Source organism: Myotis myotis, unplaced genomic scaffold (assembly GCF_014108235.1).
Source record: "Myotis myotis isolate mMyoMyo1 unplaced genomic scaffold, mMyoMyo1.p scaffold_m19_p_5, whole genome shotgun sequence".
In the NCBI taxonomy this organism is placed as follows: Eukaryota; Metazoa; Chordata; class Mammalia; order Chiroptera; family Vespertilionidae; genus Myotis; species Myotis myotis.
In genome coordinates, this window is record NW_023416357.1 from 107,003,798 (window position 1) to 107,024,024 (window position 20,227).

A 20,227-nucleotide genomic window follows, 5' to 3' on the forward strand; every position below is an offset into this window, starting at 1 on the left:
ACAGATCCCAGTTTCAAATTATATTGATTTTTGATGTACTCATTTAGTGCTTGTTTCTCCCACTGCACTGAGAGTTCCATGAGGGCAGCGGTCATATCTGTTGAGACATGGCTATTTCTGGCACATAGTAAGCACTGGATAACAAGTGCTAGCTGAATGGATAAATGAATGAATGAGTGAGTGAATAAATGATGAATAAATGAATGCCAACAAGCAAGAGATTATGTGGCCTAGGAGTCACTGAAGACTTTATGAGAGCGCCGAATCCTAACCACTAGACCACCAGGGAGGTAAAGACTTTATGGAAGGGATCTTGGTCTTGAAGAATGGACGGCATTTGGAGAAAGCAAGGAAAAACATTTCAGGCAGAAATGTCAGGGAGTTGGGAATAAGTATGGTGTAGCAGGATACAGTGTGGGCACTGGCCTCATGGGAGCAGAGGTGTGTGTTTACATGATTTGGAAAGTAAGATGGTCTAGGTTGAAAAGGGACCAAGCAGGAAAAATGTAAATCTGAGAACACTATTAAAATATTATGGTAAGTACTGTTTTTGTGTCCATTTTACAGATGGGAAGTTGAGGCACAGGGAGTTCTTGTGGCTGGTAAATGCAGAGATGGCATTGAACTCTGGGCAGACACAGAGTTAGTGGGCTTGCACACTATGTCAAGCTGCCTCTCTGCTCCCGAAAGGCAGAGACATGACTTGGCAAAAGGTCAGTTCTGGGGCAGCAGGATGGAGAAGCATGCAAGGCAGACACAATGGCTCTGGTCTCTAGGAGACTGCTGGGCCAGAAACGAGTGGGCTGGGGAAGGGAGCTGCATGACATCTAGCTGTGGGTTTAGCAATCGCCCCTGCCTCAAAGGTTAGGATGAAATGAGAAAAGAAGAGGTGTCCATGGCAAACTGCTTGGCACACACATGGGGACCTGGTGAAGCGAATACTCTTCACAGGGGTTTGGAGGACCAGGATTGCCCAGGACCTAGAGATAATATTAATATCTCTAGAGGCCGGGTGCATGAAATTCATGCACTCAGTGGGGGCGGGTCCCTCAGCCCAGCCTGCGCCCTCTCGCAGTTTGGGAGCCCTCGGTGGATGTCTGACAGTCGGACATCCTTAGTGCTGCCTCAGAGGCAGGAGAGGCTCCTGCCACCTCCACTGTGCTCACAAAGCCGTGAGCCCGGCTTCCGGCTAAGTGCATGTGAGTGGTTGAGTGGCCTTAGCATATCATTAGCATATTACATTTTGATTGGTTGAATGGCTGACGGATGACCAGACACAGCATATTAGGCTTTTATTATATAAGATTTGATGCTACCAGCTGTGTCTAGATGAGGACTTTTTAAGCAAAGGCACTCTGAGGCCACATACCAAAGCCTTGCAAAGGCCAGGGTTAGCAGCTGTGCGTGTGAGGGTCCTTCCAGGGCTCAGGGCCTCCTTCTCTCCCCCTCCCACCCCTGTCTCTGGCCTTCACAGGAGGGCTTTGTACCTCAGTCTCCAGAGCAGGCACCTCCATACCCTAGCATCTTTCTCTCCATCTCTGACCAACTCCCCAGATGCCCTGTTTTTGACAAACTTCTAGGTCCCAGGGCTGCGAGTTGCCTTTCCCACCTCACAGTATTCATCAGCTACTCAATGCATCGCTAAGATCCTTCCCTCCTCACAGGGCCTCAGCCACTTTTCCCGAAGCGCGGGCGGGATGAGATCCCTGATGTGACGTGGCCGGCTGTTAGAGAGCAGCAGACCCCTAGAGAGAAAGTGACCCCCTTTCCAGGCCTCCTCTGATCCTGCTGGTCCAGCCAAGGGAAGCTCTTCTCTGGTGTGCGAATACCTTCAGCATCTTTCTAACACCTGGGTTATACCTTTTCACAAAGAGCAGAACAGCCTGCAGCTAGAATGTGGTGTGATTGTGGTGTTCCATTGTATTTACTTTCCCAGTTACTATTTCTACTGGCAATTACCTTTTGAGAGTAGTTCTATAAAGTTCAGTCTCAAGAACTGAAGTAGAAACTGAGCCAATTTCCAGAGAAACATTAGGTAAGTGATCGCCGATGTGGTGTGTGGACATGAAACTTCACGGGGTTTCACTCCATCAGTAACTGAAGTTCGGAGGAGATCAGTAAGTTAGAGCAGAGGCTCGGATGGAAACGCTGGCCCTGCTCGCTGGCTCCTAAGACGCGTGCTGTGCTGAGCCTCTCCTTCCTCACCTGCCGAAGCGGGTGATGATTCCCACTACACACGGTTGTTTTCAGGGTCAATGAGGTCACCTGATGGGTGTGAGTGCAGGTTGAACACAGGGACTCTGGAGTGTTAACATGGACTGTTGCTATCTGTGCCTGACAACCAAGTTCGCTGTGAGTGTGGACATATGACTAGTTTCAGGCCTCTCGTCCCACCGTGGCAGTGCAGTCTGGGCAGCCGGTCACCTCTCTGCCTCAGCTTCCTCTGGGTAAGCGGGGACACTGCCGGGAGGGCAAAACGGTGGGGTATGTGTGCAGTGCTGGGACACAGCCTGGCACAAGCCGCATCAGGGGAGTGTGAGCTCTGGGACCGTAGCTCCGCCCCTGAGAGACTGGGGCGGAGCAGGAAAGCTCTTGGAAGGGAGAGTGCTGGGGTGTGCCTCAAACTCCAGAAAGTCAGTGTCCGTGGAGGTGACTGCAAATATTCAAAATATTCAAAAGTCCTTCCACTTTCTCCCCCAGCACCCTCTGAGCCTGTGCAAGCACTCCCCTCCCTGCAATAGGGAACAGCCCCATTGGCCATGGACTGGGTGGTGCCCCACCCTAACTTCACCCCAAGGTGAGGATATTTGGAGGTGGGGCTTTGGGGAGGGTTAGGGTCAGATGAGGTCATGAGGGTGTGGCCCTGGTGATGGGATTAGTGGCTTTGTAAAAGGAGGAAGGGAGAGAAAGAGTTCGAACTCACCCTCTCTCTGCCATCTGAGAGGAGGTGGCTGGCTGCAAGCCAGGAAAAGAGCCCTCATCAAGAACCCAATTGGCTGTGCCTGCTCTTGACTGTGCAGCTCCAGAACTGTGAGAAGTAACTGCTGTTAGAGTCACACAGCCTATGGGGCCCTGTTACGGCGGCCTGAGCAGGCTAATGCCATGCTCATTCTCTCCCGAATCCATCCAAAAATTACATATGTACACACATGTATAATTTACAATGTGCTAGTCACTCTACCTGTGGTGTTTTTTTTAAGCCTCACAACCTCATGGAGAACAGCACTAAACCATGCTCCATTTTTAAGATGAGGAGACTGAGGCTTGAAGTGTAGGTGGACTTGCCCAAGATCCTGGAGCTACTGGGTCCGAGAGCCCGGCTTCAGACCACATGCTGGCCCCGGGATCCAGGTGGGGGACACCGACTCTGACATTGGTGGGAGCGCCTCGCTGCCTCAGGAGGCGAAGGGATCGTCCTGCCAGCCAGCGTGCAGCTGAGCAGAGCTGGGCCTCCAGCTCAGCGGGGCAGCCGGCTTCGCAGCGAGACCGGAAGCAACAACACCTTGGCGCGGTTGGTCACGCAGAACCTTTAATCACATGAGTGCTTATTACAGGAGCTGCTCCGGGGCCCCGCAGCTTTGATTTCTGGTCATGTTTCTCTAACACGGAAAGGTGAACGCCTCCCCAGGGCCACTGGGCGGTTGGTGTCCTGAGGATCTGTGTGAGGGGACAATCGGGACAGCTGTGCACACGCCTGGGTATGCGGGGATCCCCCCGAGCCACCACCTGTGACTCTGAGTGAAATCCTATTCCCAGGAGGGAGGGAGGCGGAGGTCCTTCCGGGGAAGAAGGAAGGAGGGAGACACTCGGCACAGATACACAGAGAGGACGCGTCGGGGTGGGCTTGGAGATCGGGGGGAGCAGAGGGTTAGGGCCTGGAAGGTAAGGGGCAGAGGGGGGGACAGGGCCGATCCATTTGGTTTCATTCTTTGTAAAAAATAATACCATCACCAGGACCATGCCATGCAACCTCAGCGACACCTGTGCACCCCTCCCCGCCCGCTGCCCGCGGAGGGCGAGAGGCAGTCAGACCGGCGTGGTGCGCCTGTTGGCCAGGTCGTTGTGCAGCGCCTCCTTGAAGTCTTTGGGCGTGGAGTTGTGGAACTGTAGAAAAGCGTGGTCCCGGTCGGAGTTGAGGAGGGTCCCCATGGTGATCTTGGAGGGGTCCCGGGAGAGGGTGAACATGGAGATGTCGGTGGAGGGGATGGCGTGGAAGCCTTTGCTGATGGGGGACAGGTCTCGGGACCTGGGCTCCGTGGAGCGGGAGCTGGACCGCCGCCGGAACCTGTACCTGTAGGGGGGCAGGCGAGCGAAAGTCGATTTCTTCAGGAGCTCCGAGTGGGACCTGGCGCGCAGCTGCTGGTGCTTCTCTATGTAGATGTGCACGGCGACCACCCCCACAATCTCGGCGATGATGAAGGAGAAGGCTCCGAAGTAGAAGGACCAGCCGTACGAGTAGCTCTTCTTGGAGTCGCGCTGCCCGGGGTCCCCAGCATTGGCCGATATGTAAACTATGATGCCAATGATGTTGCTTAACCCTAAGATAAGGGAAGAGAAACACACCTTTTATAAGCCTCAGTGATATAAAAAATAATAAAAAAATATAAGCCTCAGTGGTAACTTGCAGTCTTGGGATGTTTATAGAAGATGTGGAGGGAACGGGAGCGAGAGGAAAGGATTTGTGGCGGGAAGCCTGAGCCTGCTGAGCTCTCCCACGCATCTGTCCCTGGGACCTGAGCTCAGTCCTAGGCGGTGGCCTTCAGCTAAGAGTCAGCTGACTCCCACTCGGGATGCGCGACTGCCCCGAGAACCAGTTCACTCCACCGACACGCAATCTCCGGCAGGAAGCCATGAGGATGGTAAAATGAATGGGGTGCAGGTCCCTGCCCTTGAGATTGATATGTGAATGCAATTGGAGCAGAAGACAGGAGGGCTCTCCCAGAGACATGGACAAGTGGCTCAGGAGCCAAGGAGAGAGATGACGCAGCCACTGCCCTTTGAAGACAAGGTGACACTGAGCTTGGCCCTGAATTTGAGGAGGCGTGAGCCAGGCGATGAAAGGCCATGGCCCAGGGAGTGAGAGGAAGAATGACTTACAAGGCTCCAGCTTGAGTCATGGGGACACTGCTGGCATCTTGAGCTAAAATAAGAGGCAGCAGAGAGAACAGGTTTTGAAGAGGAGAGGAGAGGAGAGGAGAGGAGAGGAGAGGAGAGGAGGAGAGGAGAGGAGAGAGGAGAGGAGAGGAGAGGAAAGGAGAGGAAAGGAGAGGAGGGAGGGGAGGGAGAGGGGGAGGGAGGAGAGAGAGGGAGGGGAGGGGATGGAGGGAGGGAGAGAGGGAGGGGAGAGGAGAGGAGGGGAGAGAGCTGAGGGAGAGGGAGGGATAGGCGGAGAGAGGTGAGGGGAGGGAGCAGGGGGAGTGGGGGGACTGGAGGAGAGAGGAGAGGAGAGGGAGGAGATTGTGAGGGGGGAGGATCCTTCGAGTCGTCAGCGGGGGGGTCCGCTTTCTTAGCGCAGTTTGGCACACCGAGTTGGTTGCTGTCCAGTGGATGTGTGTGGAGCTGCAGCTGCAGTTTGGGGAACTAAGGAACCCGTGGGGAAGGGACAGTAGCCCCCCAAGTCTCCTCTAAGGGTAGGTAATGCTGTAGATTAGCTGCATCGGAATTGGGGCATGAAGTGTTGCCCCAGTAGGCAAGGTCCCCACTTCGTGTCCCCAGGCGCCAGCACGGTGGTGGCTGCCGAGGCGTCGGGGAGGAGCCAGCTCTCCAGGGAGTGGGAAGAAGGAGCCACAGAAGCCGGGCCTGGGCTGAGCGCCTGTCTGACCACCTCCCTCCCATTACTGCTCCAGAGGCCGAATGTCTCTCTTTGTTCCTTTGCTTCAAGGGCCTCGATACCAGCAATGACTCCGAGAGGTGGGTACAGCGCTGGCGTCTCCTGGCCTCCACATTTAGACCACCTGCAGCGCCCTCACTCTCCTTCCCGCACTCGCTGGTCAATCATCGTCAGGACCTCCTGACTCTCCCCTCCACTCCCGAGCACCCCGTACGCTTCCCGGGATCCCCAGGGTCTCCCCATGGTCCAGCACCCGAAAGGTGAAAAGCAGGGCCTGCTCTGTGCTGCCATTCTGCCCAGCTGGTGCCCGCGCACTAGGGGCCTTCACATTGGAGGGGTCTCCGGCCGCACTCCACCAGGCCTGGCCCCTGAGGGCAGGCGGGTCTGCTTCTACTGTCTCCTCCTGGCAGGACTCCAACAGGCATTGGCGGCAGGCACTGGTCCTGAGCTAGTCTCAGTGTGGGCTTGGCCCCGCTAGGCCAGGCCGGCCGCAGCACCCACAGGATGGAGGCCTCCCTCCCCCGGCCGCAGCACCCACAGGATGGAGGCCTCCCTCCCGGAGCGCCAGCTCCAGGCTCAGTAGGGCAGGCCCAGTCTTTCACATTAAAATGAACATAAGCATAACGAGGAGGGGGGAGCAGAAGTCCTAAGTGTCAAAGGGAGACAAAGACATTTCAGCTTCTCACTGTGGCCCGACTCCCATGCAGTGGGAACACATTGGAAGCTCCAAGTGGAAGTCTTGCCAGAAAAAACAAAGTTCAGAGAGAGGCTCCGAGGTCAGACCAGGTGAAAGGAGGCGGGAACAGGCGGTGTCGGGCACCTCCTGTGCACTGCCCCGGGGCCCCGGGCGGTCTGCGTGCACCACCCAGGCAGCCCCGGCAGCGGCCGCGTGGAAAAGTCCCCTCTCCCACAGATGACAAGACCGAGACAGAGAGCAGGAGGCACCTCCCGTGCCCACACGGCCAGGAAATGTGGGTGGGATGTGAGCCGAGGGCGGCCCCTCAGCCAAGGTGGATTGAGATCCCGTTGACCAAGCTCACGAAGCACCAGTGGTGAGTGGGCAGCCACTGCCTCCTGCTGCCCGCTGTCAGCTCCCTGCGGGCAGGGCCGAGACTAGTTCTGGTCACGGCTGTGGCCCCTCTCCCTGCCCGGAGCTGGGCCCGCAGCGCGCGTGCAGGGCATATTTGGGGGTTGAGTGAGTGAACTGAGACGGCATAAGAATGACATGGATCAAGGTATAGAATGGCAGCTGCTATGCATTGAGAAGTTGCTGTGTGCTGGGCAGTTCTAGGCACTTTATACCAACACATCTAATCCCCTCAGCAGCCTGAAGAGGTAGAGCCATTATTAGCCCCGTTTTTCAGATGAGGAACTGAGGCACAGAAAGGTTAAGAGACTTGTCCGAGGTCACACAGCTGCAAGTAGGAGAACCAAGCTTTGCAGCAGACAGCCTGGCTTCAGAGCCCAGCAGGCTCTTCAGCATTTTGCACATAGGAGGTGCCAGTAAAGGGTTGTTGATTGCTTGTCTGAGACCACAGGTCGGTAGAATAGCTGAGCGAACAAGAGCCTCAGAGAGGCCTGAGTCCTCGGGAACTTCCAATTTTTAGGTGGAAAACCTGAGGCTCTCCGAGTTCCCTGCGGGAGATCGTGGGGGAGGTGGCCTGGGATTCGACCCCAAGCTCCTGCTCCTTCTCCCGCAGGTTCCCAGCTCCCTGTCCCTGATCAGCCAGACAGCCCCCAGCTCCTCCGCTGCCGGTGACACGCCTCCCTAGGAATCCCCTGGGGCACACAGTCCGGATCTTCTCCTGCTCAGAACTCTCCCCTCAGCACAAGGCATCCCTTCTGTGGGCGCCCAGGGGCCTGGTCTGGCCGCCAGAGACTAGAACACGCCTCTAAGCAACGTGTGACCGGGCGCTCCTTTGGGGTGACCACAGCGGGGAGGTCCTGCAGGGGCCAGGACTGTACCTTTGCTGCTTTGCCAATACTAGACAGTAATACTGTGCTTTTTATGTTCAACCTACTTTCAACAACCCTGTGAAGTAGGAAGGATTATTATTTCCCATTTTACAGGCGAGGAAAGCAAGCTACAGGGAGTTGGTCGGGTTCCCAAGGCCTTGCAGGTGGAGGAGCAGAATGCAAATCCAGGAGGTAAGCTCCACCCCTTCATGCTCTTCCCCAGTGTCTCCTCCCGAGAACTATCCCGCCATTATTGGCAAAGCTCGAGGTCATCGCCCAAGAGGCAGGCCCCTCCCCAGCCCCTGCCTGCTCTTTGCTTTCCTAAAGCATTGCATCCGATGGCATGGGGGGCAGGGGGTGGTGAGGTGGGGAGCGGAGGGGAGGAGATGGGGGGAAACACAGAGGAGCCAGGGGAAGATGAGGAGAGTGGAGACAAGGGAGGAGAGAGCAGGCAGAGAGCAGCCCTCCCTGCAGCTTGTCTCTCATCTCCTGGGCCCCCTCTGCTCAGGGCTGCCGTGGACTAACTCTTCCCCTGGCAGCGTCTGGCGCTGCTGGCTTTGCCTTGTTCCCAGAGATGCTTTGAGCGATCTGCAGCTTTGAGCCCTTGAAGAGCGGTGAGCAATCGTTAACCAGCAGGCACATACCTCCAACGGCCAAGAGGCCCTGGTGAGCGGAAGTTGGACCCTTTCAAACACACGGACCCCGTCTCTCAGGCCGCACGCCATTCAGGCCCCTCACCCTCGTGCGAGCGTGGGCACCCCTCAGTCCTGCCCCCTGAGCTGACCTTGCACGTCGCCTCCCGTCTTTCCTCCACGCCACCCCTCGTGAGTGTTGGCATCTCTGTTCTGATTAAAGTCCTTGGGCCCTCCTTCCTAACATAACAAGCGAAGGTTTTCCTGCTTCTCCCTGGAGGGAGCCCTGGGCAGCACTGCCTTGCCCCTGGCCCTGGCCGGGTGTGGTGTCCGTGTGGTGTCTGTGCGGATCTCAGGGCGGGGCCGGGTGCTCACCTGCAGAGACGAAAAAGATGCCCGCGCTGAGGATGACGTTGTGCCTGCTGCGGTGGAACTCGCTGGCCGCCACGCAGAGTCCCCCGAAGAAGAGCAGTGTGACGCTGAGGATGGGGAAGACGCTGGAGGCCCTCACAGCCCCTGCGGGGAGAAGGAGAGACCCGCCTGTCCCAGCCGGCCCAGGGCCCCCGCCCCCCTCCCCGAGGCCCCCGGCACAGATGCCTGAGGGAAGCCAGTGTGTGCTGGGCAGAGCCTGCATCCGTGTGGCCCTGAGACCAGCGCCTCCCCAGGGCCCGGGGCTGGCTTCCTCTGCAGCAGACCCTGAAACTCAGTCATTTAGCTTTGGATTTGGGTAAGGAAGTCTGATGGGCCAGCGCAGCTACCCGGGGCTACAGGCCTCACTCACATGAGATTCCCCCCCACCTCCCACCTCCCCTTCTCCTGGGGATGGGTCCTCAGCTGCCCACTTCCCTGCCCAGCCAGTGAGCACAGCCGCTGTTTGCTCCTGGTGGGGGTTGGGCACGGGCACAGGAGAAGCAGGGCCCCTCTGAGTGTCCCTGCAGGAGGGAGTGTGACAGCGAATAGCCAGTATAAGGCACTGTGCCAGGATGGCAGGTCGCAGAAGAAACTGACGTTTTGTTTTGCCCACGTTTCGAACCAGGAGCCCGGGCTTCATGTTGCACGGGGCCCTGAAAATACATGGCCAACCCGGTCCCGGGCCTCCCACCGATCACACGCTAGTCACCATCACACAGGCTCTTCCCAGCGCACACCTACACCTCACAGCCCTGGGCTGCGTGCACGTGTGAGAGGCGTGGCTATGCGGTGCGTAAACGTGGCTGTTGCCCTGTGGTGCTGTCACTGCGTGGTGACCGGTCGGTGGCCAGCCCACTCCCCCGAGCGCTCGGCTCCACTTGCTGCCTCACGCCGCACGCCAGCTGTGCCGTTTCTTCCTGTCGGCTGGTGTCCACTCTGGGTTTGTGTTAGCCCAGCCAGGCACTTTCAACAGCCTTAAGAGGTAGAGCCATTATTAGCCCCATTTTTCAGATGAGGAAACAGGCTTCCGAACAAAAAGGCTTTACTGTTTTCTTCCCCAACCACCAGGGCTGAGCGCGGGTCTTCAGGGTGGGGAGGGATGCTTATTCCCGGTGACCTCACCATCGGTGCCTGAGCGGGGCTGGCCGAGCCCAGAGGTCTCTTAAGGGGCGTCTCTGGTCCACAGGAATGTGTGTGAACAAACCTCCCACCACAGGTGTAAGCTGTCGCCCACCCACAGCACACGGGAAGGAGTGGACGGCAGAAGAGTCAGTGTGCAGAGCCCTGTCCCGCCACGTGTGGTCACACCAGGACCTGCTGTCGCCAGCACTGGGGCCGGCACCCCTGCGGGAACATGACCCTGTGTGGCTGGGTCAGTGGCTCCAAAATTCTCAGCAAGAAATCCGTGTGCTGAACCCCTTAACCTGGCCACTTCCGTGGCTGAGGGTGGAGCACAGGTGGGCCGTGGTGAGGACCCCGCCCTTGCAGAGGCAGAAACGTGTTTTGTGGGAAAAGCCACGGACCGCTCCCAAGAGCTGTCCAGCAGGTTTCCGGTTGTGAAATAGAAGTCACAGTTCCATTCGGTCTCCAACAGGGCAAACAGCACAGCCTCATCAGATGCGAAAGAAAACCGAGAAAAACTCGGAGCACTTGGGAGAAACCCCACTGGGAGGGACTGTAAAGTCCTCTTTGGAGGGGTCCACGGACTCTCTGTCATCCTCAAACTTGGGTCACGCCAGCTCTCTAAGCGTGGCCTGTATTCCCCACACCAGTCTTTCTGAGCTGCTGGCATAAGTACCTCTGAGCAGGCCTCTGGGTAAAGGCTAGTAAATGGATAAGGACTGAAAAGAGATAAGTGGTGCGCTCATGTTGTAAAAATTAGCTTAAATATGACTGTTTCTTTCAAATTGACCCCTGCACCACTCACATTGTTACGTGACTAAAGGCTCCTACATAGACCCACAGCCCATCTGCAGACTAGCGGGTGTGAATAGAGCTAAAAATGATTTTAATTGTAAAAACACTCATCTTGAGTGATGAGGTACACACATACTCTGAATAGGACAATTTCTCAAAGTCCTTATTTTAATAGCAGTTTTATAAACAGCCACCTTGCCTTGAACACTCCCCTCGAATTCCCCTTTCAGGCGAACTGGGTACACACGCCCGTTGGAGAAGTTACATTTCAATTACACTAAGTCCCAAGTTCTCCTTGTGCCTGCGCGGGACCTTGCTATTGCTCATCTCACGCAAGGGAAAGGGCTAACGCGCGCTGGCTAAATGGAGTGGGCGTGAGCTTATTTACTAGTAATTGTCCTGACCCTGTCAGAGGGAGGACATTATAATCTCATTTCTGACGAGATAAAGAAATCGAAGAGATGGAGGGATAGGCGGCTTGGCCCAGGTCCATCCCCGCTGGCAGGGCGCCAGGCGGGCACTCAAGCCCACAGTGACCGGCATCCAGAGACCTTGCTCTAAGTCGCCACACTCTGCACCTCCGCCTGCTGTGCTTGGGACAGTCCATGTCATTTCTGGGTTATGACCTTGGGACAATCCTAGGGAGACACTGGCCCTGCCCTTGTAGGACTGAAGTCAAAGAGAAGTGAGCTTTGCTTTTCATTTATTCCCCCAGGTCTTGCCCCTAGCACCTCGCCCATTAGCACTTTTCCATTAGCACTTTCCCCATTAGCACCTCACATCCACCCTCTGGGGAAGGTGCAAACTTGGATGCCAGTTAAAGGAAACGCCTTCGATTTCTCCCAAGCAGACGACAAGGCCCACTTCATTCCCGGTTTCCTGTTCAGTGAAAGGAGACTCGGCTATCAGAACCGCCTGAATGTCCGTCTAGAGCAAAGGTCCCCTGAAGGCTCCTTTGCACGCGTCCATTTCTAGGGGGAGCTCTGAGCAGCCCCAAACTCAGGGGCAGCTGGGTGACTCCAGGGCACCTTCCCTCCTCCCTGGGGAGACCCGGGAATGGGGCAACTTACGAAGCAGATACTCAGCCGTGTCCTGTTCATAGTCAGCATCGTCTGGGAAGTGGTCGATTTTCTTGCAGACCCCTCGGAACGCCCCTGTGGGAACAAACGTGGTCCTGAGCGAGGGGGAGGGCTGGGTGTGGTGGCGGCGGGGGGCGGGGGAGGGGGGTGGAGAGCAGAGTCTCTGCCTGGTCCCAGCCCCGCTCCTCAGCCCCACGGTGAAGACCCGCCTGGGTTGTTGGGGTTGTGGCCGGATGCGTGGAGGCTGGCCCAGCAGCATCTTTCTTAGGGCACAAAAAGGAGCCAGTAGAGGAAAACAAGAAGAAAAAGACAGGGGCACCTGTTTTCTAGGTGCTGCACGGTCTTGGGATCCATTTAGAAGAGCGGAGAACTCTGAAGCACAGGCACTCATGTTGAGAACTGTCCTCTTTCCTTTCTCCCAACCAGCGCGGGAACCGGGAGAAGGGAGCGGAGCGTCACGTAGAACTTCCCTGCCCGCCCCGCAGGCGCCGAAGACGGGCATAGGCATTTGCTTGTGCCTACCCGGTGAAGGCAGCACTGGAACTCCCGTCCAGATGTGCTGGCTCCTGGGGGCAGGTCCCAGGCCCCCCAGGAGGAGCCACCCCCCTAACAATGGGCACGGCTGGCACAGGACCGTCCCCCCTCCCCTGACAGACTCTAAGGCTCACCCTTCTGGCAGCTGCATGGCTGCATCTTGGGGAAAGTGACTGTCAGTATTTCCCTTCCTTTTCTTTCCTCAGCATCAGCTTGACTTAACTCATTGTGGGTGTTTGATAGTCGGTGTGGGTGTTTGTTAACTACCCAATTAACCGGTCTCTGGGGGCAGCTAATGGCTCCGCCAGTTCTTATACATGACAAACAACTTCAGAACTTCTCACCACAAGCAGCACGGATTGCGCGTTATTAGCGTTCCGGTCCCTGTCACAGAGGTCTAGTGGAAGCGCGGGGCAGGTGTCCTGGACAGCGGGCAAGGTTTACAGTCACACAGAGCCTGGCTTTTGCTGTGAGAATTACGTGAGGTGACATGTGAAGATGAGCTCATGGTCTGCAAAGCTCTGGGCATGTCAGAATAATGGTCAATACTTAACGGGCTTCCAATGGGCCAGGCACAGAGCGGAAGCCCGGCTTTCCTTCTCCACTCAGTTGGGCAGCCCCAGGCGACGGGCTATTCACAGGGGCATTTGATGGTGAGGCCAGAGGACCACAGAGGGGCTCAGGCATCACCACTGGCGGTGGGGAACCTAAGCCCACAGTTTTCCATGACACTATGGATGTAGCTGCTGTTATGATGCGTATTATTATCTTACTAGAGGCCCAGTGCACAAAATTCATACACTCGGTTGGGGGGGTCCCTCAGCCCGGCCTGCACCCTCTCATAGTCCAGGAGCCCTGGGGAGGATGTCCAACTGACATCCTTAGTGCTGCTGCGGAGGCGGGAGAGGCTCCCTCTACCGTTGCTGCGCTCGCCAGCTGTGAGCCTGGCTTCTGGCTGAGCGGCGCTCCCCCTGTGGGAGCCCACTGACCACCAGGGGGCAGCTTCTGCATTGAGAGTCTGCCCCCTGGTAGTCAGTGCATGTCATAGCAACTGGTTGAGCAGCCTTAGTATATCATTAGCATATTACACTTTGATTGGTTGAACATATGACTGGATACTTGGCATATTAGGCTTTTATTATATAGGATACTATAAAGAGGCTTCGAGCCAGAGGCATCTCAGAATAAATGCGTTGCGCTATGAGGCCATCCTCTTGGGCTCCGAATCAGGAAGGGGTGTCCTGGCGAAGAGACCTAAGGACTCAAGGAAATTCTTGGGAGAAAGACAAATTCATAGCTTCTTTCCTGATATTGAAAAAAGGACTTCATTGTTTTTTCTTTAGACATTCGAGGGTCATTCACATGTCCCTGGTTGTTTTAAGCCCCCTGCCCTTCCAACTGGCTGGGTGTAAGTCGGAATAAGTCACCCGTTGAGCACACACCAAATAGCACATACCATTCTGAGCACTTTACCTGTTTTATCTTCTGTTTTATTTTTTTAATCTTCACCCGAGGATATTTTTCCATTGATTTGCAGAGAGTGGAAGGGAGGGAGGAAGAGGAGATAGAGGTGGAGAGAGAGAGAGAGAGATACGAGAGAGACACACTGGTTGATTGTCTCCTGCATGCGCCCTGACCCAGGCTGGGTACGCACACCCTTGACCGGGAATCCAACCTGTGACCCTAAGGACCAACACTCTAACCCAGTGATGGCGAACCTTTTGAGCTCAGCATGTCAGCATTTTGAAAAACCCTAACGTAACTCTGGTGCCGTGTCACATATAGAAATTTTTTGATATTTGCAACCATAGTAAAACAAAGACTTATATTTTTGATATTTATTTTATATATTTAAATGCCATTTAACGAAGAAAAATCAACCAAAAAAATGAGTTCACGTGTCACCTCTGACACGCGTGTCAAAGGTTCGCCATCACTGCTCTAACCACTGAGCCAAACCGGCCAGGGCTGTTTTGTCTTCTTTAGCTCTCAAAATACTAGTAGCTATTTGAGGCACCTGGTCGTCTAATCCTATTTTCCAGAGGAGGAAACGGAGGCTTAGTGAAGTGAGTGCCTTCCCCACGGACACAGCTCCCAGTGGCCACTCCAGGGCAAGTCTGCCTGGCTCCACGTTCGTGCCCAGCACTGTGACTGCTTCTCTTCCGCAGCATAGAGCCGGAAGCGCAGACCTCTGCTAGGAGGCTTTGTGATAGTTTTGTGGTCCATCCGCTTGTATCAAACTGGACCAGCAGTTCTCCATCAACCATGCTTTTCCCATGATATACGTGGGGGCCACAGAGCAGGGTGATAGCAGTGGTTGTGTGACCACCTATTGTCAGCTGTCTTACATCCTCCAACAAAGATTTCCTGGGAAGAAGAGTTCAGATGATGATGAAATGCAAACCCTACTAAGACAGACCAGCCAGAACCACGTGGTGATAAGGACCTGCGCGCATGCCTGTGCCTGAGTGTGACCTGGGCCTCCCCGAGGCAGCCTAAAGCGGCTTGAAGCGAGCGAGGACTTAGAGCAGCACACCCTGCAGCTTCCAGAGAAACAGCGTCTGTTTTTTTTCATAGTCCATGAGCTAAGAATGGTTTTGCATATTCAGGTGGTTGGGAAAAAAGTCAAAAGAATAGTATTTTTTTCATGACATGTAAAAAACATGTGTGCAATTCAAATTTCAGTGTTTGTAAATAAAATTGTACAGAAAAGCATTCCCTGGTTTACAGCGTTCACGCTGCAATGGCAGAGACGGTGAGGCCGCAAACAGTCATTGTCTGTCTAGGAAAGCCTTGCTGATCCCTCACAGCCCTGGCACAAACTCTGGAGTCTGGCCTTCCTGGGACAGAGGACACGGCGCAGGGGGCACTCCCAGAGCAGAGGTCAGGTGCCACGGCTTGCAGAATGGCGTGCGGTCTGGATTCTCATTTTGCTTCGTGTGCAGTATTTCGGTGCATCATTTGTAAAAATTAAATATGCTTCTGCAGTTTGAAATTTAGGATTTGTCACATGAAAGCTTGATGTGCAGATTCTCTTTGAGGAGGGGGCGCTCTGGCCCACCTTCCCCTGGGGCAAGGACCCCTGCAGGGCCCCCACCCCCACCCTGAGAGCAGCCCCCAGGCCTTCGTCACCAAGGCCCCTGCGCAGATGACCACCCGAATTCAGCCTCTTCTGCACAGTGACGACAGTCACAGCTCACGGCGCCGTCAGAAGGGACTGAGGCCGGGGTAGAGGCACAGCGCCAGCCCTGTGCTCAGCGCCTTCCTCCTGACTCTTAATCAGGCACCAGCGTAAGCACTTAGTGCAGTTCCTGGCACGTGGTTAGGAACTCGGTGAATTAGAGCTATGACTACCGGGGATCTCGGTAGGTATTTTAGGACCAGAAGAGACACGCTGGTGTCGTGGCGGGTTTTAAAAAGCAACATAAAGGAAAGAGAAGCAGGAGTTTCCCCGAGGGTGACTCCACGCTGAATGAAGCCGCTGGCACCTCGTCATACGCGCCCCGACAGGGGGCTGGGCCATGCGTGTACTAGTAAGCGGCATATTGCCGGCTCCCAGAATACCCACTGTTAGCGCGTCTGTGCGCGCCCTCTCGGGCTCTCTCCCCGAGCTCGCACACACACGTGGTTTTATAAAATTGGGCTCATGCTGCTCTTCTCAACTCCATATTCTCAGGAGTATTTCCCCATCAGTAGATCAAAGGGAAATAGGATGGGGTGGACCTGCTCCTGAACAGCAGAGGGTGGGACCAAGAGCGACGCCCGCCACAGGCACCTGCGGGGACGCAGTCAGAGGCAGAGACAACCCTGACCTTGCACAGTTGCAGCTAAGGCCCCAGGGCTGAGAGTGTGGGAGCCGGGAAAAGGAGCCGTGCAGGTTGGTCTGGGGGAGAGACCCAGTGGTCACAGGTGAGAGGCGATGGGAACCCGGGTGGGGCAGGCTGAGAGCGAGGCTGTGAGGATCCAGGTCCGGTAAGAGGTTTGGGATGGAGAGAGTTGGCAGAGGCTGCCTGAGACTGGCTTGGGGGTGGGGTGGGGTCTCATCCTGTGTAGAGGCGATTGTGCTGATGGTTCGTCTATGACTTGGACAAGGGAAGCACCTTTCCTTTATGTGAGGAAGGGCACACCTTCTTAAAGGGGAACCTCAGAAATATTCCATTAGAACCAAGAACTAGAGGCGGATGCCCACCCCCACCACCTCTATTAGACCACGATTCTGCCAGTGCCCAGGCAAGAAGCAGTAAGACAGAGCACAGAGTTAAAGCAAAAGAGAAAAGAGGCTGAAATGACGGTTTTCCAGGTGATAGAGTGGCTACTGAGGAAGCTGAAGGCTGTCTGCTAGAAAAAACTTCAGAGTGAATGCATGAGCTCAGGAAGGTGACTTCTTATGATACTAAGCCACACAATGAGGCTGCAATCATGAAGTCACTGTGGTCCTGGCATTAAAAAATAACATTTATTAGGATATTTTTTCAATGCAGAGAAATATTACAAAGAAAATAGGAAGCAGCCCATTATTCCATATTCAGATAATCCATGTAAAATTAAAAGAATATATGTACACAGAAAATTCAGTGTATATAAAAAGCATTAGATTAAAAGTAAAAAGCATCTCCCTCATCGCCAAAAATTCTCTCACCTAATAACTTAGTAGAGTGATTTTTGTTAACTGAATGTTGATGGAATCATGTGTAAGCTGAGATCCGCAGGTTAATTAAAAGTTAATCAGAGTACGGGAGGCGTGTCGCTTCAGGCAACATGTGTGATGATGAGAACTCAGAGTAGCTCAGGGTGTTAGAGGATCGAAGGTGGTTGGTCGGGGGACAGATCCAGCGGTTACAGGTGAGAGGTGAGAGGTGAAGGGCTGTGACAACTGGTTGATTCAACCTTTGTCCTCTCCCTCTCTCCTTCCTTCTTTCTTCCCTCCTTTCTTCCACCCAAATTTAATGAGCACCCACGGTGTACTAGAGCTGTGTGAAGGCCTGAGAGCCTGTCCGCATTGGGGAGAGCCTGCAGACCAGCGAGCCAATGAGCAGGACTGCTGTGCCTCGGGGCGCCGCGGCCATGCTCACTGTGCATGGGCGAGGGCAGGCGGCGAGGGCAGGCGGGGAGGGCAGGCGGCGAGGGCAGGCGGGGAGGGCAGGCGGCGAGGGCAGGCGGCGAGGGCAGGCGGTGGCGGTTTTGAGCAGGGTCTCTGGGCAGACACTTGAGCTCAGGCCTGAGTGAAGGGGAGGGGCCGGTTTTGTGCAGAGCCAGAGGGGCTTTAGTTTGAGGACCAGGAAGGAGGCCCGTGAGGTGAGGACGGCGTATCATGGCAGTCTCACTAGGCCCAGCAGCTGCCCTCCTCGCATCCCTTCAGCGGCGGGTCTCTAGAATATCCAGGAGGTTGGGTGGCACAAGGACCAAGGTCAGTTCCCCCCTTCCTTGGGGTTGGGTGACCTAAAGGACCCACGCGGTCCTGAGGGGTTTCCGAACAAGGGAGGCCGCAGGGCGGGGCAGCGTCCTGGGCGCACGGTGCGTCCAGGCTCCGTGGCTCCGTCCCCTGCGTGTTTCCCTGCGATCTCGCACGGCGCCCAGCCTGGGCCCGGCCTGGCCAGCAACAGCCAGGAAGCCGAGCGAGGCTGCTCGGCTGTGAGTCTTTACACACAGGTTGGGTTCTCGCCATCTGGAGGAAATGGAGGCTGTCCTTCAGCAGGACGTGTCTGACCTCTAGAGGGGTCGTGTGGTGCAGTGGCTGCAGCGTGAGCGTGGGGGCCCTCAGGCTGAGTTCGAATCTCTGCTCCCCCACTCACTAACTTACTCGGGGCTCTTGGCTGAGTCATTTATTCCCCCGAGCCTTGGTCTTCTTTTCTCTAAAACATCAATAATCTGCAGGTTGTTGGGAGTTTTCAGAGTGGCGAGAAGAGGGTTAAGGCGGGACAGCACTCTGTTCCTCGTTCTGTTTTGGCCATGGGGGTGGGAGGGCACCAGTGGGCAGCGGGGGGATGGCCTCCTCTCGTCACCCTCACGTAGACGCACACACATACGGGAGATCTGTGTGTGGCGCACACGCGGAGGGTGACGCAGGCAGGAGCCCAAGGGGACACGACGCTCCAGCAGGGACAGGCTTCGACCTCCAGCAGGGACAGGCTTAGACCTCCAGCAGGGACAGGCTTAGACCTCCAGCAGGGACAGGCTTAGACCTCCAGCAGGGACAGGCTTAGGCTGCCTGCCGTGCCGGGTGGACAAGGGCCAGGCTGAGCCTTTCCGGGTCGTCTCTGGCAGCTCTGCGCTTCGTGTTTCAGCCTCGAGTCAGGAGATCCTGGACCCAGAGCAGAGAGGCCTGGGAAGCGCGAGTGTCATCCCAGGCTCAGCCTTCTTACGTCTGCAGCCCCGAGGGGAGATCCCACATCTGCAGTCCCGAGGGGAGACCCCACATCTGCAGTCCCGAGGGGAGACCCCACGTCTGCAGCCCCGAGGGAGACCCCACGTCTGCAGTCCCGAGGGAAGACCACAAGTCTGCAGCCCCGAGGGAGACCCCATGTCTGCAGTCCCAAGGGGAGACCCCATGTCTGCAGTCCCGAGGGAAGACCCCAAGTCTGCAGCCCCGAGGGAGACCCCATGTCTGTAGTCCCGAGGGGAGACCCCACGTCTGCAGTCCCAAAGGAGACCCCACATCTGCAGCCCCGAGGGGAGACCGTGAACGGGAGGCAGCCGTGCCCTGTTTCCCTCTCCAGGGAAGGAGAGGACGCCAGCAGGGCTGCTCCCTGGTCCTTCAGGAGGGGCTCTCCTGCGAGCAGCCCACACTGATGGTCCTGGAGCAGAATTCGGTGACTGTGGCACCAGCCGACCCAACAAGGGACGCTACTTCTGAGCAGTCTCGGCAGTTACCATGCGCCCAGAGTGAGTGGGACACCCCTAACCAGCTTGCCCAGCCCAGCAACAGTGCCCAGAACCTGGTCCTGCCCAGAAATACAGCCAACACAGGCCCAGAGCTCGGCACCTGTCCCAGCCACGAGTCCCACTGGTGCACCCACATTCGAGGCTCCAAAGTCCAGCCCAGACCCAGACCAGGGTTGCCTGGAGCTAGGGCCCTGGGCCCGAAACGGGGGCCTTCTGTGAGGGCCATGGTGATGAACTTGCCTTGAGAAATCAGGAAAGAGGAGAAACATCACATTTGTCTATGCCCCTGAGTGCTTGGGTTAAGAAAGCAAAAGTAACTTTTGCCTGACTGTAAGAATGTTCGGGTTCCTGTGTTCCAGCAGGTTTTCATCATCACAGGATACAGATACCATAAAGCATGTTGTCAGCGTCGGCTGCACATGGAGCATGTTGTCAGCGTGGGCTGCACATGGAGCATGTTCTCAGCGTGGGCTGCACAGGGAACTAGCAGGGGCAGGCGAGGGGTGGAGGGCTGGGGAAGTGAGTTGGAAAAGACGGACGCTCTGCGAGGTTGTCAGTCAATCAGGGCAGCTGGGCTTTGCAGGGCCCCCAGGGAGGCCCACCTGCGCAGCCAAGACAACCACAGCCTCCAGGTGAATCCACTTAGAAATAGGGGCCAATAAATAATGACCTTCAAGATGTGCTTCCAGCTTTATCTTACAGTAAATGGTCGCTGATGAAAACATGCTATTTTGTCTTATCTTTTCTTATGGTTCACTCGGGTGATCAGAAGCGGAAGCGCTGTTGCTCTTGGTGGGAGGGTCATAATTTTTTTGACAAAATCGTGTGATGGTCTGATGTGAAAGCCCCGCTTTCCTGGCCGGGCGGTGAAGCTTGGCTTTCACAGTAGATCATAAAATGGGTCGTTTTTGCAAAACACACTTGGGCACGTCATCCGTTTCCTCTAGGGCTTCGCTAACCCTTTGACATTCACGTCCTTGCACGCG

At 55.8% G+C, this 20,227-nt stretch overlaps 1 protein-coding gene across 1 annotated transcript in view; it reads right to left on the minus strand.

Moving 5' to 3' along the window:
* Positions 1-3,515: 3,515 nt before the first annotated feature.
* The window catches only part of CACNG3 (calcium voltage-gated channel auxiliary subunit gamma 3), a 68,156-nt gene continuing 51,444 nt past the window's right edge, over positions 3,516-20,227 (minus strand). Inside the window, exons 2-4 of the mRNA XM_036308219.1 lie at positions 11,817-11,900; positions 8,794-8,934; positions 3,516-4,538 (exon numbers count right to left, since the gene is read on the minus strand). Coding sequence (XP_036164112.1) covers positions 4,027-4,538; positions 8,794-8,934; positions 11,817-11,900 — 737 coding nt within the window. The 3' untranslated portion in view covers positions 3,516-4,026. The remainder of the gene's footprint in view (positions 4,539-8,793; positions 8,935-11,816; positions 11,901-20,227) is intronic.